Source organism: Oncorhynchus keta, chromosome 17, assembly GCF_023373465.1.
Source record: "Oncorhynchus keta strain PuntledgeMale-10-30-2019 chromosome 17, Oket_V2, whole genome shotgun sequence".
Taxonomy (NCBI): Eukaryota; Metazoa; Chordata; class Actinopteri; order Salmoniformes; family Salmonidae; genus Oncorhynchus; species Oncorhynchus keta.
In genome coordinates this window covers 30,354,649-30,380,579 of record NC_068437.1, presented here as the reverse complement: position 1 = coordinate 30,380,579, position 25,931 = coordinate 30,354,649, and the positions used below count along the sequence as shown (strand labels likewise).

Here is a 25,931-nt window from a genome sequence, read left to right as displayed (position 1 = left end):
ATGACTCAGGATGAGCCAGCTGGGTCTGTATGCGCAGCTCCGTAGGAGAGAGCGCCTGTATGAACTGGTCCCGTGCTAGCTCGCTCTGCACGGAGGGGGGCATGTGAGCATATGCCCGCCGAGAGAGGCTCTCAATGTCATTAGCTAGCACCCGTAGAGGCTCTCCAGGCTGCCTGCGTCTATTACTCAGTTCGGAGCGCAGTAGCCCGGGCTGTACACACTGTCCATAGCGCCTCCTCAGTGCTCCCACTAAAGCCCCATAATCATGCCTGTCCTCGGGGCTAATCAATATCAAACAGGCCAGAGCTTCATCCGTGAGGCATAAAGCCAACTGCAGTGCCCTTTCTTCATCCGACCACCCCCTAAAAATGAGCTAACAGTTCAAACTGAGCATGAAAAGCTTCCCAATCCGCCTTACCGGAATACTTGGGTCTTAACAGATACGGACGCAGCCGGGAACTGGGCGCCGCCATGTTTGTTTACATCCTGAGCCCCAGATTCCTCGTCACGCCGCGTCGACGTCACCACTTCGGTCCGCCCACCAGAATCCGCGCGAAATACATTCGACGAAGCACTCATGCCCGCTTCAGCCGCCATCGCTCTAACGTCCTCCCTCAAGCGGCCTCTGCGCTCCGACGCCCTGGCGATCTCCTCAGACAGAGCCCCCGACGTCCATTCACACGCACCTCCTTGGCCATAATCGTCCCCTACCTCCACCTTCACTTTCGGATTCCCTCGAAGCATTTTCAATCCCCGTTCTCACCTACGGTAGCTAGCCACATAAGTCAGCTAGCTAGCTGGCTAACTTGTATCAACGTTTTTACTTCTGACACCAATGTAATGACCTGACTAGATCATAAATGAACAATGGTCCAGACAGAGGCTTGAGTTTACGAATTGACGGTTTATTACACCAACTTTACACAGGCTACTGTTTGGGCCGTAGCACACGCCAAATAGATGACAGATAACCCACAAGCCAATCGTGACCTTCTCTTGTGAAACCCAGACGTAAGAGAGAGAGAACAAAGGCTGAACCTGGTCTTAACTTCCAATGCTCCACCCCCCTGCCCAACCCACCTCCACGCCACTCCGCCAACCACCAGGATGCCCGGCATCAGAACATTCCAGGCATTCCCGTGATTGGCAGATAGCAGGTTGATTGACAGGTCGGACCCCGCGAACACCGGGTACTGGTCAGTACAACACAACCACCTCCTAGCCTAACACATAACACACAGCTGTCTGTGCGGGTCGCTACAATATATACTATGGAACACCGTTTGAGTCTGAGTGTGAAAAAGATACAGTAGCACTGTCAAAGCTGTACAAAAAGTCTGCAAACATCGGGCACGAACGATGTCTTTACAATACCACATTGGTAATAAAGCATTATTAGTTCGACCGCAACTTCTGGGGTAGCTAGCTAGCTTTAGTTTGGTACCTAGCTCGCACCAATACAACCAGCCTGAAAACAATGACCAGTAGAAAGTGCAGTCATTTTCATTATTCTTAGCAATGATGTAGGAATCCTTGTGAGTAAGTATTAGCTACTTGTAGCCACTTGTTGTTCGCCTATTGAAATTGAACTCCTGTTTATGAAAGTAAATAGCTAGCCAGCTACTTAACTGTTGCCCAAAGCTAACGTTATAAGCAGCCAGTTAGCTTCATCTGGCTAGTGATGCTCGACCGGACAGGGTTGTGTTGTGAGGCTAGTCACAAGTGTAATTTGCAGTTTCCCTTCAAAATACATGTAAAAGTGATGCAGATGGTTACAATTGGTGGATTCATGCCATATTTAGACTAGATCATGTTAAACAAGGTTGGAATCTGAAGCAATGAAATGGGATATCAATCTACTAGGTGACACCCACAGAACACAACTGAAGAGTTCATGTGAATATTAGCGCTGTAGTGCTTATCGCGGGACTGACGGTGTGAAATGACCTCCCCAGTCAGCCTATTGTGTGTATTCATCTAGGCAGAGTTACTCTGTCCAGTGTCTGTTCTTTTGTCCATCTTAATCTTTTATTGGCAAGTCAGATATGGTTTTGTATTTGGAACTCTGCCTAGAAGGCCAAGCATCCCAGATTTGCTTCTTCACTGTTTTTTATTTTACCTTTATTTAAATAGGCAAGTCAGTTAAGAATAATATAATTCTTATTTTCAATGACGGCCTTGGAACAGTGGGTTAACCTCTTAGTCCGCCCCATCCCCATCATATGCCTACAAATACGTCACAATGCTGCAGACACCTGGGGGAAACGATAGGAAGTGTCCGTTCATTCCTGTCGCATTCACAGCCATATAAGGCGATCATGGAAAACGTGCCTTCAGAAATCCTGTTGATTTCCTGGTCGCTCAAACATCTTGGTTTTGCCTGTAGATTTTGTTCTATGGCACTCACAGTGAAAATCTTTGCAGTTCTGGAAACGTCAGAGTGTCTTCTTTCCAAAACTATAAATTCCAAGCATAGTCGAGCATCTTTTCGTGACAAAATATTGCGCTAAAAACGGGCACGTCTTTTTATCCAAAAATGAAATACTGCCCCTATAGGACTAACAGGTTAACCGCCTTGTTCAGGGGCAGAACGCCAGATTTTTACCTTGTCAGCTCGGGATTCGATCTTGCAACCTTACAGTTAACTAGTCCAACACTATAACCAGTAGGCTGCCTGTTACTGTTGACATTGAGACTGGTGTTTTGCGGGTACTATTTAATGAAGCTGCCAGTTGGGGACTTGTGAGGCATCTGTTTCTCAAACTAGACACTAATGTACTTGCTCAGTCGGGGCCTCCCACTCTTTCTATTCTGGTTAGAGCTGTTCTGGGAAGGGAGTAGTCCACAGCGTTGTACGAGATCTTCAGTTTCTTGGAAATTTCTCGCATGGAATAGCCTTAATTTCTCAGAACAAGAATAGGCTGACGTGTTTCAGAAGAAAGGTCGTTTGTCCATTTTGAGCCTGTAATCGAACACACTAATGCTGATGCTCCAGATACTCAACTAGTCTAAAGGCCAGTTTTATTGCTTCTTTAAATCAGAACAGTTTTCAGCTGTGCTAACATAATTGCAAAAGGGTTCTCTAATGATCAGTTAGCCTTTTAAAATGATAAACTTGGATTAGCTAACACAACATGCCATTGGAAAACAGGAGTGATGATTGCTGATAATGGGCCTCTGTACGCCCATCTATGTAGATATTATATTTTTTATTAAATACTTTTTTATATATATATAAAATATTTATTTATATATAAAATAAAATATATATGTATATATATAAATAAATAGGCCGTTTCCAGCTACAATAGTCATTTACAACGTCTACTGTATTTCTGATCAATTTGATGTTATTTACTCGACAAAAAAACAAACATTTTCTTTCAAAAACAAGGACATTTCTAAGTGACCCTAAACTTTTAAATGGTAGTGTATATCTGTTGCTTTTATTTTGTTTGTGGGACCAATACATTGGCTATGCCTAGGCTAACCGTTCAGGCACTTGAGATGTTTTTTTTTTTAACTAAATATCCCCTGTATGTTCCGACACCACCACAATGTTTGAGAGAGGTTGGTGGTGTTGTGGCCAGTTTTTAAAGTGAACAATAACTTTTCGGCCCATCCAGTTTACTAAAAAAAACAGTGCAATTACCACATTCGGACACTTGGGAGAGGTTGAAAGGACACTTGAACATACACTGGATACCCCATAACATCACCACAATGTTCACAATGAATGAGGTTGATATGGTATAAATTGTGTTTGAGACTGAAAAAAAATAGCATTTGGCGATTGCAAATATGTAATAGCACTGGAATTATCTAATTTACAGACATATGCCACTTTGGAGAAGTTTAGTGACACTTGGAAATGTCCCATGACCACACCTGACACAAGATACTAAAACATCTGCCCATTTCTAGTTGTTAGGTCTATCAATACCATTTCTTCATGAAATTGTTCACATGTTGTGGAAGCCATTGATGCGTTTACAGCTCCGGGCATCAATAATTCACATATAGCTTGTAAAGATTACTTTCTAAATAAAATGTTCAAAAAGCATATAATAAAAACAGTTATGTTGTGTATTCTGAACTCTTCCTCAAATGTCTTTCCAAATATACAAAGTTTTGGCATGTCAGAATCAATGTACTACACATGAATAGCAGTTACTTTTGGCTATGTCTATTTAGGCGTAAATCTACATTTTGCCATTAAGTTAGTGGTGAAGCCTTTTATATAAGATTCTACCAGCAGCACACCATGATATAAAAGAAACATGAGGACTCCTACTTAGATTCTGCTCAAACACTGATTACTACTATACACTAGGGCCTAAATACACACAAGGGGGGGTGAGCAAGCCTGGGCAGGTTGTGGATGCTTCCTGTGATGTGAATAAGAGAGCGTACCTCGGGCCTCCAGGGCTGTGGGGTGTAGCTGGAACGCCAGGCTTCTGAATCCTCACTCGCATCACCTCCAAACTGGAAAACACACAGATGAAGCAACTAATTATATTTTGTGATAACTGGTATGTGACAAATTCTTTCCCATAAACACGTCTCCTACACGCTCTTACCCTCTTCATACCATCCCCGTCTTCCCCCCCATCCTTACCAATCTCTCTTGGGTAGGAATTCTCCCGAGGCTATCCTCACTAGCAAGACTGAAACCTGCACACAGAGAGAGAGAGAGAGAGAGAAGGAAGAGATTTTAGAAAGGAGAGAGACACACAATTCTAGCGTCTAGTTAAATGTTAAACGCATAGAATTAAGAATTAGAATACAAGAATGGACATAACATTCTTATGTTGGTCAGGGAGTTGGTCAACTTTGGTTTGCCAGTGCTGTGATAAGATTGTGTAAAATAATGAATGTGAAGAATTGATCTACAGTGTACAGTGCAGTCGGAAAGTATTCAGACCTGGACTTTCTCCACATTGTTACAGCCTTATTCTAAAATAAAATAAAAATGTAGTCATCTTCACACAGTACCTCACAAAGCAAAAACTGTTTTTGAAATTTTAGCAAATGCATTACGAATCAAAAACAGAAATATATAATTTACATAAGTATTCAGATCCTTTACTCAGTACTTTGTTGAAGCACCTCCGGCAGCAGTTGCAGCCTCGAGTCTTGGGTATGACACTACAAGTTTGGCACACCTGTATTTGGAGTGTTTCTCCCATTCTTCTCTGCAGATCCTTTCAAGCACTGTCAGGTTGGATGGGGAGTGTCGCTGCACAGCTATTTTCAGGTCTCCGCAGAGATTTGATTGGGACATTTAGAGACTTGTTCTGAATTCCCTCCTGAGTTGTCTTGGATGTGTGCTTAGGGTCATTGTCCTGTTGGAAGGTGAACCGTTGCCCCAGTCAGAGGCCCTGAACACTGTGGAGCAGGTTTTCATCAAGGATCCCTCTGTACTTTGCTCCATTCATCTTTGCCTCAATCCTGACTAGTCTCACAGTCCCCGCTTCTGAAAAACATCCCCACAGCATGATGCTGCCACCACCATGCTTCACCGTAGGGATGGTGCCAGGTTTCCTCCAGACGTGACGCTTGGCATTCAGGCCAGAGTTCAATCTTGGTGTCAGACCAGAGAATCTGGTTTCTCATGGTCAGAGTCATTAGGTGCCTTTTGGTAAATTCCAAGCTGGCTGTCATGTGACTTTTACTGAAGAGTGGCTTCCGTCTGGCCATTCTACCATAAAGGTCTGATTTGTGGAGTGTTGCAGTGATGGTTGTCCTTCTGGAAGGTTCTCATCTCCACAGAGGAACTCTGGAGCACTTTCAGGGCGACCATCGGGTTACCACCATGACCAATGCCCTTCTCCCCCGATTGCTCAGTTTGGCCGGGTGGCCAGCTCTAGGAAGAATCTTGGTGGTTCTAAACTTCTTCCATTTAAGAATAATGGCGGCCACTGTGTTCTTGGGGACTTTCAATGCTGCAGACATTTTTGGTACCCTGATCAATGGAAACAGGATGCACCTGAGCTCAATTTCAAGTCTCATAGCAAAGGGTCTAAATAGACATTAACGAGACGTGGTGTACATATTCTTTATCCCTTTACACTTATATACACACACACACACACACACACACACACACACACACACAAGGTAGTAGTTTTGGAATTGTTAGGTGAGATTACTCGTTGGTTATTACTGCATCATTGGAACTAGAAGCACAAGCATTCCGCTACACTCGCATTAACATCTGCTAACCATGTGCATGTGACAAATACATTTGATTTGAATACTTACGTTTATTTGTAATAGATTTTTATATCATTCTAAACCCATTTTCGCTTGGCGATTATGGGTTATTGTGTGTAGATTAATGAGGATTTTTTTTATTCAATCCAAAAAGTTACAAAATGTGGAAAAAGTCAAGGGGTCTGAATACTTTCCAAATGCACTGCACATGTGTTAGCTAGCCAGTTTTAGAGGAATGATTCCATATATTTTTTCAAATTAACTGCCAATATGCCAACATTCCATTCAAACTTGCTGAAATCAGTTGATAGGATTTAGACTAGTTGTAAATGCAACACGTACCGATATTGTATCATAATAGCATTCACAGCTTCCTAGAAAACACAATCTGAGACATGTATGGTCTGTTTACATAGAGTTGAGGCTATTTATACAGAAAATTGGTACAAAACCCGTAAATCTATTAGAATTAATTGACAATATTTTAGGTTGACTATAATTCCATTACACAATTTCTGATACATCACATCCTTTCTATTTTCCTGCATAATTAAAAGCAGGAAATGCATAAACTGCTATTCATTCTAGACTGGTTTGGATTTATCCCAGATGGCTATCATTTAGTACAGCAACCCTAATTTGCTACAGGGGCAAGCGCCTTGCTCAAGTGCAGACATATTTTTCACCTTGTCGGTTCGGGTAATTGAACCAGCAACCTTTCAGTTACTGGCCCAATGCACTAACCCCTAGGCTACCTGTTGCCCCATTATGGAACTGTTAGGGATAACAGAGATCCTATTCAATTACAAGAGGGGCTATGGTTAAACCATCTGTTATCACACAATCAGCTCATAAAAAAGGGAATGACACTTGCACACGAATCTAGTTAGCCACTGCCATCCGTTGAATTATAATATTCCACCGTTTGTAAAATTCATAGTAATTTGAATATAGCGCGGGGGAAATGCCCACTGTGGACAGGGTAGATATTTAAATGTAGGTGTAGAGGCATGACGCGTTTGGAATTCCATGATCAGAACACTAAAGCTGCATGAACTGTCAAGTCTAAACCCGGTCTTTGGTAAAGCCATGGATTGGGTGCATGCATTTCATGATTACTCGTTTGCTACAAAACCTTGCTAAAACAAGGACCAGCAAAGTTCCATCCCTTTGTAAAGAGTCAATGTCACCACGGAAATAGTCTCAAATTCATGTCAACGCCGCTGCAGTCCTTCAGTCAGCAGTTTGTTTGTTACACAACGTAAACATTTCATTTAAAAATAAATTAAATTCTCCTCTCATTGCTCCTTTTATCAGCTGTTAGATGTGAATCAGGCTTACCTTTACTGCTCTTGGGTTAAGTTAGTCAATTTGAAAAGTATGTTCATAAAGCGAAAAATATAGATTTATACATACAGTATATATTTTACGGTTATTTTCACGACTGTCTTCATCCATAATCGTCAGTTACACGATTGTACAATTTCCGCGCCAGCCCTATTTAACCCTTTGTAGTCGTGGGAATTGGCCTATATGGCTAGGGATAAAGAGTCATTCCACCTTATAAAGCACAGACTTTAAACACCCACCATCTCAGATTGTTCTGAAATTGTTAATTTTCTTAGAAACATTAGCATTCCTGCAACATTATCTTGTTGAAATAGAATTTGATCTCTTTGAAATGAACCTAATGGATTCAATTTAAATGATAAAATTGTAATTTATAGGAAGAAATAGAATACCTAACATCCAAATTGGACAAAACTTTTTAGAACAATGAGCTAAACATGATTAAACGAAAGGACTGGTCAAAAGCCACCCACGGACACCCACAACAATTCAAAGGTTTGGCGTCACAAATGTTGTTTTTGAAATAAAAGCACATTTGTCCATTAAAACAACATCATATTGATCAGAAATACAGTGTAGACATTGTTAATGTTGTAAATTAATATTGTAGCAGGAAACAGCAGATTTTTTATGGAATATCTACATAGGCGTACAGAGCCCCATTATCAGCAACCATCAAACCAATGTCATGTTGTGTTAACTAATCCAAGTTTATAATTTTAAAAGGCTAATTGAGCATTAGAAAACCCTTTTGCAATTATGTTAGCACAGCTGAAAACTGTTTTACTTATTAAAGAAGCAATACAACTGGCCTTCTTTAGACCAGTAGAGTATCTGAAGCATCAGCATTTGTGGGTTCAATTACAGACTCAAAATGGCCAGAAACAATGACAATTCTTCTGAAACGAGTCAGTCTATTCTTGTTCTGAGAAATGAAGGCTATTCCATGTGAGAAAATGCCAAGACACTGAAGATCTCATACAGCGCAGTGTACTACACCCTTCACAGAACAGCAAAAACTGCCTCTAACCAGAATAGAAATAGTGGGAGGCCCCGGTGCACAACTGAGCAAGAGGACAAGTACATTAGAATGTCTAATTTCAGAAACAGACGCCTCACAAGTCCTCAACTGGCAGCTTAATTAAATAGTACCCACAAAACACCAGTCTCAATGTCAATAGTGAAGCGGCGACTCCAGGATGCTGGCCTTCTAGAGTGAGTTTTTCCCCACAAAAGGGCTTTATTACAGACATAAATACTCCTCAGTTTCATCAGCTGTCCAGGTGGCTGGTCTCAGATGATTCCGAACGTGAAGAAGCCAGATGTGGAGGTCCTGGGCTGGCATGGTTGGGCGTACTGCCAAATTCTCTAAAACGACATTGGAGGCAACTTATGGTAGAGAAATGAACATTCAATTCTCTGGTAACAGCTCTGGTGGACATTCCTGCACTCAGCATGCCAATTGCACACTCCCTCAACTTAAGACATCTGTGGCATTGTGTTGTGTGAAAACTGCACAGTTTAGAGCGGCCTTTAAAATTGTCCCCAGCAAAGTTTCACCTGTGTAATGATCAGGCTGTTTAATCAGCTTCTTGATGTGCCACACGTCAGGTGGATAGATTATCTTGGCAAAAAGAAAAATGCTCACAAACAGGGATGTAAACAAATTTGTGCAAAGAATGTAAGAGAAATGCAATTTGTGCACATATGGAACATTTCTGGGATCTTATTTCAGCTCATGAAACATGGCACCAACATTTTACATGTTGCGTTTATATTTTTGTTCAGTGTAGTATCAGTTCTGTGTCTGACAAGTAGTATGGAGCTGCGGCTTGGGGGATATTGTTAATTCATCCTATGTAATGTATTTCCAATGAATGTGGTGATGTTTTTACTTCCCCTGTTCTCAGAAATAAGTCATTTCAGTAGTTGGGCTTATGTCCCATCCTACATCCTGTTATTAACAGGTTCTCACCACTAGATGGTGGTGTTCCTTCTATTAGGTTAAACAAGTTTGAATATTCGCCACCCCCTCAATTAAAAAATAAATTATTATTTACAATGGCGGCCTATCCCGGCCAAACACTGACTACGCTGGGCCAATTGTGCGCCACCCTATGGGACCCAATCACAGCCGGGTGTGATACAGCCTGGATTTGAACCAGGGACTGTAGTGATGCCTATTTCACTGAGATGGAGTGTTTTAGACATCTGCACCACTCGGGATAGTTCAAAACAAATTACATTATTGGTTTCAGCCTGGAAGCAGTCTATGGAGTCTAAGGTATGACAGCAACCCATGATTTGGTTTTGTTGGCCAGTTTGAAACAGGGGTTCTGAACCGGATCTAACCCCAAAAAAGTTACATTTTACACTGAGTGAACAAAACATTAAGGATAGCTTCCTAAGATTGAGTTGCACACCCCCTTTTGCAATCAAGATGGTGCCGGAGGAGATGGCCGCCGTTTTACGGTCCCCTAACCAATTGTGCTATTATGTGGGTTTTTTCGCGATATTTGTAAATTATTTTGTACATAATGTTTCTGCAACCGTATCTTACGGCAGAAAAGAGCTTCTGGATTTCAGGAGAGCGATCACTCACCTCGGATTAGATGAAGATTTCTTCAACAGCAGCAAGCTGGACTCACACGATATTCTCCAAACAACCCACAGGGCAGACATCCCAATTGTTTGCAAAAGGAAGCGACGCAGAGGAAGACGAGCCGGATGCCTCGTCCGGACCAGCAGAAGGCAACAAGGAAAGCTGCCGTTACCGTCAATATTACTCGCCAACGTGCAATCATTGGACAATAAACTAGGCGAGGTACGATCACGAATATCCTACCAACGGGACATCAAGAACTAGTATCGTATGTTTCATGGAATCGTGGCTGAATGACGACATGTATATTCAGCTAGCGGGATACACGTTGCACCGGCAGGAGAGAACAGCACACTCTGGTAAGACGAGGGGGGGCGGTCTGTGCATATTTGTAAACAACAGCTGGTGCACGAAATCTAAGGAAGTCTCTAGATTTTGCTCACCTGAATTTTAGTATATTGTGATAAACTGCAGGCCACACTACTTGCCTAGAGAGTTCTCAGCTATACTTTTCGTGGCTGTTTATTTACCACCACAGACAGATGCTGGCACTAACCGCACTCAGTCAGCTGTAGGAAATAAGCAAACAGGAAACCACTCACCCTAGTGGCCGGAGACTAATGCAGGGAAACTTAAATCAGTTCTACCAAATCCCTATCAACATGTTAAATGTGCAACGAGGGAAAACAAAAATCTAGATCACCTGTACTCCACACAAAGAGAAGCGTACAAAGATCTCCCTCCATTTGGTAAATCCGACCACAACTCCATCCTCCTGATTCCTGCTTACAAGCAAAAATTAAAGCAGGAAGCACCAGTGACTCGGTCTATTAAAAAAAAGTGGTCAGATGAAGCAGATGCTAAACTACAGGACTGCTTTGGTATCAGACTGGAACATGTTCCGGGATTCTTCCGATGACATTGGGGAATACACCACATTAGTCACTGACTTTATCAATAAGTGCATTGAGGACGTCATCCCCACAGTGACCGTACGTACATACCCCAACCAGAAGCCATGGATTACAGGCAACTAGCTCGGTGGGAATAAGGGTAGAGCTGCCACTTTCAAGGTGCGGTACTCTAACCCGGAAGCTTACAAGACATCCCGCTATGCCCTACGACGAACCATCAAACAGGCAAAGCGTCAATACAGGGCTAAGATTGAATCATACTACACCGGCTCCGACGCTCGTCGGATGTGGCAGGGCTTGCAAACTATTACAGACTACAAAGGGAAGCAGAGCCGCGAGCTGCCCAGTGACACGAGCCTACCAGACAAGCTAAATCACTTTATGCTCGCTTCGAGGCAAGCAACACTGAGGCATGCATGAGAGCATCAGCTGTTCCGGACGACTGTGTGATCACGCTCTACATAGCCGACGTGAGCAAGACCTTTAAAAACAGGTCAACATACACAAGGCTGCGGGGCCAGATGGATCCCAGGACGTGTGCTGACCAATTGGCAGGTGTCATCACTGACACTTTCAACATGTCCCTGATTGGGTCTGTAATACCAACACGTTTCAAGCAGACCACTATAGTCCCTGTGCCCAAGATGACTACAGACCTGGTAAATGGCTCACATCAAAACCATTATCCTAGAAACCCTAGACCCACTCTAATTTGCATGCCGCCCAAACAGATCCACAAATGATGCAATCTATATTGCACTCCACACTGCAGTTTCCACCTGCCACGCTGATCCTCAACACTGGAGCTCCACGGGGGTGCGTGCTCAGTCCCCTCCTGTACTCCCTGTTCACCCACGACTGCATGGCCAGGCACGACTCCAACACAATCATTAAGTTTGCTGACGACACAGTGGTAGGCCTGATCACCGACAACGACGAGACAGCCTATAGGGAGGAGGTCAGAGACCTGGCCGGGTGGTGCCAGAATAACAACCTATCCCTCAACGTAACAAAGACTAAGGAGATTATTGGACTACAGGAAAAGGAGCACCGAGCACACCCCCATTCTCATCGACTGGGCTGTAGTGGAGCAGGTTGAGAGCTTCAAGTACCTTGGTGTCCACATCACCAACAAACTAAAATGGACCAAACACACCATGACAGTCGTGAAGAGCACGACAAAGCCTATTCCCCCTCAGGAAACTAAAAAGATTTGGCATGGGTCCTGAGATCCTCAAAAGGTTCTACAGCTGCAACATCGAGAGCATCCTGACCGGTTGCATCACGCCTGGTACGGCAATTGCTCAGCCTCCGACCGCAAGGCATTTCAGAGGGTAGTGCGTACGGCCCAGTACATCACTGGGGCAAAGCTGCCTGCCATCCAGGACCTCTATACCAAGTAGTGTCAGGAAGGCCCTAAAGATTGTCAAAGAGCCCAGCCACCCCAGTCATAGACTGTTCTCTCTACTACCGCATGGCAAGCGATACCGGAGTGCCAAGTCAGACAAAAAGGCTTCTCTAAAGTTTTTACCCCCAAGCCATAAGACTCCTGAACAGGTAACCAAATAGTTACCTGGACTATTTGCGTTGTGCCCCCCAACCCCTCTTTTACACTGCTGCTACTCTGTTCATCTATGCACAGTCACTTTAACGATACCTACATGTACATACTACCTCAATAAGCCTGACTAACAGGTGTCTGTATATAGCCTTGCTACTCTTTTTTTCAAATGTCTTTCTGTTGTTTTATTTCTTTACTTACCCACAGACACACCTTGTTTTTGGCACCATTGGTTAGAGCCTGTAAGTAAGAATTTCACTGTAAGGTTTACACCTGTTGTATTCGGAGCACGTGACAAATAAACTTTGATTTGATTTGAGAACAGTCTCAATTCGTCAGAAAATGGACTCTACTAGGTGTCGAAAGCATTCCACAAGGATGCTGGCCCATGTTAACTTACAATGCTTCCCACAGTTGTATCAAGTTGTCTAGATGTCCTTTGGGTGGTGGATCACACTTGATACACACGGGAAACTGTTGAGCATAAAATACCCAGCAGCGTTGCAGCTCTTAACACGCTCAAACTGGTGCACCTGGCACCTACTACCACAGCACGTTCAAAGGCACTTACATATTTTGTCTTACCCTCTGAATTGCATACATACACAATCCATGTCTCAATTGTCTCATGGCTTAAAAAGCCTTCTTTAACCCGTCTCCTCCCCTTCATCTACACTGATCAAAGTGTATTTATCAAGTGACATTAGTAAGGGATCATAGCCTTCAACTGAAATCACCTGGTCAGACTGTCATTGAAAGAGCATGTAGAGCACGACACCATTCTGTATACTTCTGGCCATTCTTTGGACACTGTTAACAACCCTCCAGGCAAGCTTCAATTCCACACATCTCTCCTTCCATGGCCTCAAATTGCTCTTAAATACAAGTAAAACTAAATGCATGCTCTTCAACCGATCACTGCCTGCACCTGCCCAACATCACTACTCTGGATGGCTCGGACTTAGAATACGTGGACAACTACAAATACCTAGGTGTCTGGTTAGCCTAAACTCTCCTTCCAGACCCACATCAAACATCTCCAATCCAAAGTTAAATCTAGAATTGGCTTCCTATTTCAAACAAAACATCCTTCACTCATGCGGCCAAACATACCCTTGTAAAACTGACCATCCTACCAATCCTCGACTTCGGCGATGTCATTTACAAAACAGCCTCCAAATAGCCTCCTACTCAACAAATTGGATGCAGTCTATCACAGTGCCATCCATTTTGTCACCAAAGCTCCATATACTACCCACCATTGCGACCTGTATGCTCGCATTGGCTGGCCCTCGCTTCATACTCGTCGCCAAACCCACTGGCTCCAGGTCATCTACAAGACCCTGCTAGGTAAAGTCCCCCCTTATCTCAGCTCACTGGTCACCATAGCATCACCCACCTGTTGCACACACTCCAGCAGGTATAGATCTCTGGGCACCCCCAAAACCAATTCTTCCTTTGGCCGCCTCTCCTTCCATTTCTCTGCTGCCAATGACTGGAACAAACTACAAAAATCTCTGAAACTGGAAACACTTATCTCCCTCACTAGCTTTAAGCACCAGCTGTCAGAGAAGCTCACAGATTACTGCACATAGCCCATCTATAATTTAGCCCAAACTACCCCTTTCCCTACTGCATTTATTTTATTATCTCCTTTGCACCCTATTATCTTTATTTCTACTTTGCACATTCTTCCACTGCAAATCTACCATTCCAGTGTTTTACTTGCTATATTGTAGTTACTTCGCCACCATGGCCATTTTTTTGCCTTTACCTCCCTTATCTCACCTCATTTGCTCCCATCTTATATAGACTTGTCTCTACTGTATTATTGACTGTTTGTTTCACTCCATGTGTAACTCTGTGTTGTATGTGTCAAACTACTTTGCTTTATCTTGGCCAGGTGGCAATTGTAAATGAGAACTTGTTCTCAACTTGCCTACCTGGTTAAATAAAAGTGAAATAAAAAATAAATAAATGTAATGTTTCGCACACTCAGTGTATATCATTCCTTTTTAAACCTCTGAAATCAAACGTTAACATTAGCTAGATTTCAAATTATTTCACCAAATCAGTGAGGCTTACTATGGAGGGGGCAAGCTATTGTTTACATGCATTGGACAGACAAGTGTAGGGCACGAAAGGCTGACATTTTGCAGGTGGGGTGAAAGCGAGAGTGGAGGAGGACGGCTGGCTTGAAGCTCAGGGCATGTTGTTATGACATGCATTATCGGAATTTGGCCGACAGAAATATACCAACGGGGGAGTGGCTTCTATTAAGGAACTTTGAATGTCTTTGAACTACTGAGAGTTGGATTAATGTTGGACAAGCTGGTGTATGCAGTGCAGCACCAGATTAAAATAGAAAAACATCTTGCATTTATGTAGGTAATGAATCCAATGTGAAATGTTCGAACTATATCATCCTTAATTAGCATTGGAAGGTAGGTAGTTTACACACAGATTTTCAGCTAGCAGGAAGAGAGTGGAAAAAGTATGATTGACAGAGTGAGGACCTTGAATAGGTTCTTTGTTGCATTTTTTGTGGGATTGAAAAAAAATATTACCCTGTATGTAACAGTATTAAGCAGTTCCCACAATTTCAAAATAACAGTTATGTTCAAAAACAGTATAGATCCCTTTCATTCCAGGTTGCGATTCGGTTCCTTGAAAAATGTACCCTTTTTTCCATTTTTGGTTCCTTGACCCAGATCCAACCCCTGGTTAGTAAACAAGTAAACAATTATTTACCTAATAGCAGGAACAGCACCATCTAGTAGTCAGAACCCAGTAATATCAGGATGTAGGTGTGTGTGTGGGGGGGCAACACTTTCCATGTAACATCTCTATATTTTGTTTGTGTACATAGAGTCATTGTAAATGTACAGCATTTCCCTCACTTAGACAACAAATTTGCAAAAGTTGAACAATTACCGGGATGAATTGGACCAACTTACTGTTGCACGACAAGTGGAAGTTCAGAATGGCTGTCAGTCAAAACTCTAAAAGCACTGTGAAGTACAGAGCCAGAGCTTTGAGGTCATGTATAGCATGTTACTGTACAGCCATTATGTTCCAATTTAGGCACTTAGAGTCCAAATCTGCATTTTATCAACCCTTATACAGGTATGAGTGTAAAGGGTAAGCACACACACTCCTCGCTTCCAAATACAACCCTCTATGGCTGATGTTCCAATAAGGGTTGTCTGCTCGATTCAAGACCATGTTAGCCCAGAGAGCTCAAGCCTAGGAATCAGGTCTGAGATGAACACCAGCCTTCTGGACTCAAACACAAACCAGGCACGTACAACAACAGCAAAAATATACAAAGTAAATGTAGGCTACCCTGTGTGTACAGTGGGGCAAAAAAAAGTATTTAGTCAGCCACCAATTGTGCAAGTTCTCCCACTTAAAAAGATGAGGCCTGTAATTTATCCCAAAAAAATCCAGAATATCACATTGTAGGATTTTTAATTAATTTATTTGCAAATTATGGTGGAAAATAAGTATTTGGTCAATAACAAAAGTTTCTCAATACTTTGTTATATACCCTTTGTTGGCAATGACAGAAGTCAAACGTTTTCTGTAAGTCTTCACAAGGTTCACACACACTTGCTGGTATTTTGGACCATTCATCCATGCAGATCTCCTCTAGAGCAGTGATGTTTTGGGGCTGTTGCTGGGCAACACGGACTTTCAACTCCCTCCAAAGATTTTCTATGGGGTTGAGATCTGGAGACTGGCTAGGCCACTCCAGGACCTTGAAATGCTTCTTACGAAGCCACTCCTTCATTGCCCGGGCGGTGTGTTTGGGATCATTGTCATGCTGAAAGACCCAGGCACGTTTAATCTTCAATGCCCTTGCTGATGGAAGGAGGTTTTCACTCAAAATCTCACGATAACAGGCCCCATTCATTCTTTCCTTTACACGGATCAGGCGCCCTGGTCCCTTTGCAGAAAAACAGCCCCAAAGCATGATGTTTCCACCCCCATGCTTCACAGTAGGTATGGTGTTCTTTGGATGCAACTCAGCATTTTTTGTCCTCCAAACACGACGAGTTGAGTTTTTACCAAAAAGTTCTATTTTGGTTTCATCTGACCGCATGACATTCTCCCAATCTTCTTCTGGATCATCCAAATGCTCTCTAGCAAACTTCAGACGGGCCTGGACATGTACTGGCTTAAGCAGGGGGACACGTCTGGCACTGCAGGATTTGAGTCTCTGGCGGCGTAGTGTGTTACTGATGGTAGGCTTTGTTACTTTGGTCCCAGCTCTCTGCAGGTCATTCACTAGGTCCCCCGTGTGGTTCTGGGATTTTTGCTCACCGTTCTTGTGATCATTTTGACCCCACGGGTGAGATCTTGCGTGGAGCCCCAGATCGAGGGAGATTATCAGTGGTCTTCCATTTCCTAATAATTGCTCCCACAGTTGATTTCTTCAAACCAAGCTGCTTACCTATTGAAGATCCAGTCTTCCCAGCCTGGTGCAGGTCTACAATTTTGTTTCTGGTGTCCTTTGACAGCTCTTTGGTCATGGCCATAGTGGAGTTTGGAGAGCCAGAAATCTTGCTTGTTTGTATGTGACCAAATAATTATTTTCCACCATAATTTGCAAATAAATTGATTAAAAATCCCAATGTGATTTTCTGGATTTTTATTTTGTCTGTCATAGTTGAAGTGTACCTATGATGAAAATTACAGGCCTCTCTCATCTTTTTAAGTGGGAGAACTTGCACAATTGGTGGTTGACTAAACTTTTTTGCCCCACTGTATTTATAGGCAATGCTATGGGGTTAGCATGTGAGTTTAGCGGGGGTTGAGGTAGGGAGAGAGAGTACTGGTGCTCTGGAAGTCTGTCATTATCACACGGGTGGAGAGTAGCTCTCGAAAACCCTACTCCATGTGTTGGGTTTACAGCAGTTACAGTCACCCACATTTGGCTCCATGTGAACTACAATTCCCACGCTGTGTTTTAACATTTAGAAAAGTCTATAATCATTGTTTAAACCGGTTTTCGAAACATTTGCAGATACGCCCCTTATCTTTGGAGACTTATCTCCCTCACCAACTTCAAACATCTGCTATCTGAGCAGCTAACCGATCGCTGCAGCTGTACATAGTCTATCGGTAAATAGCCCACCCATTTTTACCTACCTCATCCCCATACTGTTTTTACTTTTCTGCTCTTTTGCACACCAATATCTCTACCTGTACATGACCATCTGATCATTTATCACTCCAGTGTTAATCTGCAAAATTGTAATTATTTGCCTACCTCATACCTTTTGCACACAATGTATATAGACTCCTCTTTTTTTTCTACTGTGTTATTGACTTGTTAATTGTTTACTCCATGTGTAACTCTGTGTTTTGTCTGTTCACACTGCTATGCTTTATCTTGGCCAGGTCGCAGTTGCAAATGAGAACTTGTTCTCAACTAGCCTACCTGGTTAAATAAAGGTGAAATAAAAAAAATAAAAAATTGATATCGGCGAGAAATAAAATGCATCAAATAAAAAGACAATTACTGTAGAAGTTTTGCACTGATCCACAAACTGTGTGCCTCAAGTGGATTGACTACACTTCCTCCCCAGTTATGGCTTACACACAGGTATCCGGAGCACGTTATATAGCTAAATAGCACAGGTGGCTGTCTATGTCTTCTACGGAGCTGTGAGGGGAACGGCACCTCAGTACCTCCAGGCTCTGATCAGGCCCTACACCCAAACAAGGGCACTGCGTTCATCCACCTCTGGCCTGCTCGCCTCCCTACCACTGAGGAAGTACAGTTCCCGCTCAGCCCAGTCAAAACTGTTCGCTGCTCTGGCTCCCCAATGGTGGAACACACTCCCTCACGACGCCAGGACAGCGGAGTCAATCACCACCTTCCGGAGACACCTTAAACCCCACCTCTTTAAGGAATACCTAGGATAGGATAAAGTAATCCTTCTCACCCCCCCCCCTTAAAAGATTTAGATGCGCTATTGTAAAGTGGCTGTTCCACTGGATGTCATAAGGTGAATGCACCAATTTGTAAGTCGCTCTGGATAAGAGCGTCTGCTAAATGACTTAAATGTAATGTAATGTAAACAAGAGATGTAACATGGAGAGATATGGTTAGTGTTCCAACACAGCCATAAAAAAGGTGGATAGTAATTTAACCTTAATTTATTTAATTTATTGCTGATATGAAAAGATGCTGTATTTTCTTTTTGTTAGAAACATAAGTAATGTAAGCAATGCATGTTAATGTATAGAGCTTGCACCAAGGCTCTTCAAAAACTCATCTAGCAGCTAGTGTCTATGAATGGGGTAGGTGGAGTGTGGATACAGGGTAATTTTAGAGTAAAAAATCATATTTTTAACTCAAAATAGAAGAGATTCTATTCTCCTCCTTTCCCTCTTCCCATGATTTTATGTCTCTCTCGCTCTCCTCTCCCTAGGTGTATGGGCACACAGACCAACATCCGATATACATCATTTGTCCCATCACTATACAGACACACATACTCAGAGGGTGATGTCCTCACTCCACATTGTGAGGAGGCTCAGGAATGCACTGTTTGTACCTCTAAGGCAGCTCCTTCATGAGGCTTGGCGTATCTCTGTCCCTTAGTGATGAAGATACAGTTGAAATCAGAAGTTAAATACACTTAAGTTGGAGTCATAAGAAGTTGTTTTTCAACCACTCCACAAAAGTCTTGTTAACAAACTATAGTTTTGGCAAGTCGGTTAGGACATCTACTTTGTGCATGACACAAGTAATTTTTCCAACAATTGTTTACAGACAGATTTCACTGTATCACAATTCCAGTGGGTCAGAAGTTTACATGCACTAAGTTGACTGTGCCCTTAAACAGCTTGGAAAATTCCAGAATATTATGTCATGGCTTTAGAAGTTTCTGATGGGCTAATTGACATCATTTGAGTCAATTGGAGGTATACCTGTGGATGTATTTCAAGGCCTACCTTCAAACTCAGTGCATCTTTGCTTGACATGTGACCTCAGGAAAAAAAAAAAAAAAAAAAACTGTAGACCTCCACAAGTCTGGTTCATCCTTGCGAGCAATTTCCAAACGCCTGAAGGTACCACGTTCATCTGTACAAACAATAGTATGCAAGTATAAACACCATGGGCCTACGCAGCCGTCATACCGCTCAGGAAGGAGATGCGTTCTGTCTCCTAGAGATGAACTTACTTTGATTTGCACTTCTCGCACCAATCCCAGAAAAACAGCAAAGGACCTTGTGAAGATGCTGGAGGAAACAGGTACAAAAGTATCTATATCCACAGTAAAACGAGTCCTATATCAACATAACCTGAAAGGCCGCTCCAAAACTGCCATGAAAAAGCCAGACTACGGTTTGCAACTGCACATGGGGACATGTGCACATGGGAAGCTTGTGGAAGGCTACCCGAAACATTTGACCCAAGTTAAACAATTTAAAGGCAATGCTACCAAATACTAATTGAGTGTATGTAAACTTCTGACCCACTGGGAATGTGATGAAAGAAATAAAAGCTGAAATAAATCACTTTACTATTATTCTGACATTTCACATTCTTAAAATAAAGTGGTGACCCTAACTGATCTAAGACAGGGAAATTTACTAGGATTAAAAGTCAGGGACTGAACTGAGTTTAAATGTATTTGGCTAAGTGGTATGTAAACTTCCGACTTCATCTGTATGTCTATGTCCAGAAGGAGGTGTATTATTAATTCTCTCCTTTACACACCTCTTGAACAAGAACTGGAAGGAGTGTACATTTGAGGTTGTGAGAGAGAGGGGGGATGGGGTTAGGAGGGCCATCTTTACAGGAGTGTGTGTGTATTGACAGCAGCGATCCAAAGCTCTACCCCTCCAGCCCCAGGTATGAGGCTACCACTGCTACATACAAGTTTGTGTACTAGTGATAGCAGGTACAAGGGCAAATGGAAAGAAGCACCACTCAACAAAGACCAACATGTACACACACGTCCCACATACTGTGTCTGGACACTTCTATGGTTGTGTTTGCATGTCATATTTCCAGTATTGATGCTTCAACAACTTCAACAGGCTTCATCACGGTGTGTGCAGTGTTGTTGTAGTTATGTTGAATGGTTGACTCTTACTGCACTACACTATTATCAGCATTCAGAACTAAGGGAAAAGGGAACTCCCAGATGAGTTGTCTCGTTGTGTAGGCAGTGTGTGTGATCACCTGCAGAGTATGGGACAGTCCTGTAAATCTCTCATGTCAGCAGCCCATCAGCCACACCTTACATATTTCTAAAGTTGGCTAGAAAGTTCTTAGTCCTTACAACAACACAGGATTTGAAAAAGTTGACTACAGTAGAGTGTAAGTGTTTATTTTCCACCTTGCAGAAAAGGCCCACCATTCAATGACACTATGGAATGTACCATTGATAAAATACCCTAGAATTGGTGAAAAAATATCAAGTTAGCTCATTTGGTAATACAGTTGATGAACTACCAGTACACACACACACACACACACACACACACACACACACACGTGTTGATCATAGCCTACTCACGGCTTTTGGTGCTCCTCCACGCCTTAGTAGCAACAAACTCGTGGTAGACAGCGAAAGCTCCCAACATCAGCAGAACTAAGAACAGCATATGTTTCCCACTCCGTCTCAGTTTCTTCAGCGGGAAGAAAGACTTGACCATGTTGACTGATCTCCCTGCTGCTTGCTCCCGGGGACCCAGTCAGTGAATTTGGCGGCTTTGTTCGTTCGGCAAAGTTGGACCAGGCTGACCGCCCGTCAGTCTCGCAACCCGGTTCGCGATACACGGACGGTGACCCCAACACTCCCACCTCCCGATGGTGGCGAGGTGACTTATTTCATCCCGTAAATAACCCGGCAGGCTCCGGCTTTGAGTTTGCTTTGACTCGAGCGCTATGTTGAATTTACCCCTGTTTAATCGAGTCGAGACTGGCTGTTGGGTTGGTTGACTACTACAAAGCTACATATCGAACTAAACAAAAAAATCATAGCAACCCCGAACGGTTTCCTGTGCCCTTCTCGCTTCACTGCGTAAACACAAACAGAACAAGCACATAAGCACCCGCTCAGAGAGATTTATGGGTGGGGTTACGTGGCCACGCCCGCGTCGTATCGCAGCCAGTGGCCCAGGTTGTAGGTTTCGACGAGATGGGATGCAGCTTTTGTAACCATAACTCTTTTCCTAACCTTAACCTAATTCTTCTAACCTGCTACAAAAAGTCAAATCAAGTAGAAATCTCGGAGAGGCAAAACGGACACGCTTGGTGCCCAAATTGATGACGTATGTCGCGCAGCTGAGAGTTGAGACGGATGGATTAGGTTCAGTCAGTTGTCCTAAACCATTCCCAGCGAGCTAATTTATGCTGGCAACAATAGCATAGCGCTAGTTAAAACTTGTAAAATAAAGTAATATGTATTTCGATGGGGGAGGTAGAAATAACTTGTAGTATTGGTCACCTTCTGGAAGTCACCTTGACATGACATGCTAATTAGCTAATGTATCAACAAGCTGGTGTGAATGACCAGTGCAAGTGTTGTATCCATGTGTAGCCAGCAGATCCGACCCCCTTGCTTACAGCTGCACTAGGGTTGGACAACATAACTATGTAGATTAAGGCAATGGGGAGCTTGGAACATGTACGCAATCCAGGGATGAGATGCATTGTATTCTGATTTTTCTCTTTATCCCAACTGTTACACCGAGAAGATTGAACTAGCAGTCTTTCAAAAGGTGCTCCTTAAGGCAACCCGCGCACATTCATCCAAACACCTACGTTTATTGTAATGGTATTCTGCGATTGTTATTAGGCCTACACAAAATCAAATGTATTTGTCACATACACATGGTTAGCAGGTGTTAATGCGAGTGTAGCGAAATGCTTGTGCTTTTTGTTCCGACTATGCAGTAATATCCAACAAGTAATATAACCTAAAAATTTCACAACTACCTTATACACACAAGTGTAAAGGCATGATTACGAATATGTACAAACAAATATATGAATGAGTGATGGCCGAACGGCATAGGCAAGATGCAGTAGAGTACAGTATAGAGTACAGTATATACATATGAGATGAGTAATGTAGGGTATGAAAACATATTGTAACGACCCTTGGTTTATAAACGCGGAAATCACGAACATGCTTTTGCACAGTCGATAGCGCGCCGGACCTCGGGCTCGAGGGTCGAGGGTTCGAGACCTGCTCCCTGCTGTTTCATGACATTGGTGTCAGAAGTTATCGGACCTTGCATTCACGACAGTGCGTGTGCTTGGTGGGTGAGCGCGTTTCTGTAAAACGTAGAGTCGCAAACTAGCGTGAGGACGCGTTCTTTGAAAGGTGTAGAGTAGTGTAACCCTGTTTTTATAAGCGCGGTAATCGACTCAGCCGCACGAGCATGCTTTTGCGGCACAGTCGATAGCGCGCGGGACCTCGGGCTAAAAGGTCGAGGGTTAGAGACCCGTTCCCTGGTGTTTCATTACAATATTAAACGGCATGGTTTAAAGTGGCTAGTGATACATTACATCAAGATGGCAAGATGCAGTAGATGGTATAGCGTACAGTATATACATATGAGATGAGTAATGTAGGGTAAGTAAACATTAGAGCCCAGGCTGCGACAGAGCCTCAAACTCTCAAACTCAGAATGTCAGGTGGTCTAAGGCACTGCGATGCAGACCACTGCGCCACCCGGGAGGCCTCTTTTCAGTTTTCTGAGGGGGAAAAGGCATTGTCGTGCCCTCTTCACAACTTTTTTGGTGTGATTGGACCATGATAGTTTGTAGGTGATATGGACACGAAGGATCTTGAAACTCTCGACCCGTTCAACTACAGCCCCATCGAGGTGAATGGGGGCGTCTTCGGCCCTTCTTTTCCTGTAGTCCACGATCATCTCCTTTGTCTTGCTCACGTTGAAGGAGAGGTTGTTGTCCTGGCACCACATTGCCAGGTCTCTGACGTCCTCCCTATAAACTGTCTCATCGCTGTCGGTGATCAGGCCTACCACTGTGTTGTCATTAAACTTAATGATGGTGTTGGAGTCGTGCCTGGCCATGCAGTCGTGGGTGAATAGGGAGAACAGGAGTGGAGTGCAATTGCAATTGAGATTGCTTCATCTGTGGATCTGTTGGGACGGTATGCGATTTGGAGTGGGTCTAGGGTTTCTGGGATTATGGTGTTGATGTGAGCCATGACCAGCCTTTCAAAGCACTTCATGGCTACTGACGTGAGTGCTACACGGCGGTAGTCATTTAAGCAGGTTACCTTCGCTTTTTTGGGCACAGGGACTATGGGGGTCTGCTTGAAACATGTAAGCATTGCAGACTTGGTCAGGGACAGGTTGAAAATGTCAGTGAAGACACTTGCTAGTTGGTCTGTGCATGCTCTGAGTACACATCCTGGTAGTCCGTCTGGTCCTGTGAATGTTGACCTGTTTAAAAGTCTTGCTCACGGAAATTCACGCACTTATCAAGAGAACATCCCTGGGCATCCCGACTGATCTGATCTGGCGGACTCATTAAAGTAAAATGCTTCATTTGTAAATGATGTCTGAGTGTTGGAGTGTGCCCCTGGCTAGCTGTAAAAAAAACACGCAAAAAAAGACAATTGTGCTGTCTGGTTTGCTTAATATAAACACTTTGACATGACTTATACTTTGATACTTAGGTATATTTTGCAATTACATTTACTGACTTAGTATTTTACTGGGTGACTTTCAGTTGAGTCATTTTCTATTAAGGTATCTTTACTCAAGTATCACCATTTGGTATTTTTTCAACCACTGCCAGTGGAGAAGTTATTATATGGTCAAGTTAATGTATCCGGAAGCATCACACCTGGTCCTGTTCAGTGTTTTGTTGTCATAGTCAAACTATGCTGGCAGCTCTATCGCTAGGGATTGAATAGCTTATGTCAGAGTGTGTGACAGCCTGTGTTCATCAGAAGAGTCAGTGTCTGTAAGATGACACTGCGGATGGCCCTGCCTTGGCGCCCAGTAACCCAGTGTGTGTGTGTTACCCAGCAGTGACCCTGCAATGGGGAGAGAAATCTAACGTTCTTAGCCTTGAATAGGCCGTCTTTAAGTCTTCATATAGAAGTCTTTGTATACAAGGTTATAAGAGCATATAGAAAATAAAAACCGTAACTGAAGTAGCTATAATATTTACTTAATTCCGTAGGAACCTGTCCTCTTTTACATTGATAGCAAAGAACTACAGGTGAAAGCAAAAATCTAATATAAGCTACGCATTCATCATGTTGCTTTCACCGGTCTTGTTTTCCCTCCTTTATCTCCAGCCACAGCATGTGACCTTCATATGTTTACCTATTCAATGAGATGGAAACCAGGACACAGTTGTATGTGAAAGAAACAGGAAGTAGAGCCACCTGATGTCATGGCCACCTAAGCAGCCATGCAGATGAAAGGAGAGACAGGTTCAGCTGATGGGCAGTACTACTGACCCACCACCAACTGAACACAAATGTCTAGTGAACTGAGTTAGCCTAGTTCCCGTTTGTGGTGGGTTCATATCCACAGTTAACAGAACAATAACGTCGCTCTGGATAAGAGCGTCTGCTAAATGACTTAAATGTAAACAACTCTAGTCTGATCTAGGATCATGTCGATCCAGATCTGGTTCAGATAGCTGGTTTACAGAAGAGGGTGGTAGGTTTGAGCTCTGCATTGGCCACGTATACTGATTTATATGGCTCTGGATGAGGGCTTTCCAACCCTGTTCTTGGAGATACCCTCCTGTAGGTTTTTCTCCAACCCGTTGTAACTGACCTGATTCAGCTTATCAACCAGGTAATTATTATAATCAGGTGTGCTAGATTAGAGTTGGAGCAAAAACCTACAGGAAGGGTTGGGGAGCACTGCTCTGGATTAAAGAGAAAATGATACCAGATTTGATTTTTTTAACCTTTATTTAACTTGGCAAGTCAGTTAAGAACAGTGGGTTAACTGCCTTGTTCAGGGGCAGAACGACAGATTTTTACCTTGTCAGCTTGGGGATTCAATCTTGCAACCTTTCAGATACAAGTCCAACGCTCTAACCACAAGGCTACCCGCCACCCCGTTAATCAGATCATTACTATCTGTAGGATTTAAAAAGAAAATACATCACACACAGGAGGCCAGACCCTTCAAACATGCTGAAACTGTCATGTTGCAAACCAGCTTTAGGAAACCCAACTTTTGACCCAAATTTGTTGTCACCCCACTGAAGTTTCCATTTAAAAGGTTAAGAGTTGGTTTAGGGTTGTCCCAA

General features: G+C 43.1%; 1 protein-coding gene across 1 annotated transcript in view; it reads right to left on the bottom strand.

Moving 5' to 3' along the window:
• The window catches only part of b4galnt3b (beta-1,4-N-acetyl-galactosaminyl transferase 3b), a 50,820-nt gene extending 29,040 nt beyond the window's left edge, over positions 1–21,780 (bottom strand). Inside the window, exons 1-3 of the mRNA XM_035791194.2 lie at positions 21,187–21,780; positions 4,619–4,674; positions 4,414–4,485 (exon numbers count right to left, since the gene is read on the bottom strand). Coding sequence (XP_035647087.1) covers positions 4,414–4,485; positions 4,619–4,674; positions 21,187–21,325 — 267 coding nt within the window. The 5' untranslated portion in view covers positions 21,326–21,780. The remainder of the gene's footprint in view (positions 1–4,413; positions 4,486–4,618; positions 4,675–21,186) is intronic.
• Positions 21,781–25,931: the final 4,151 nt, after the last annotated feature.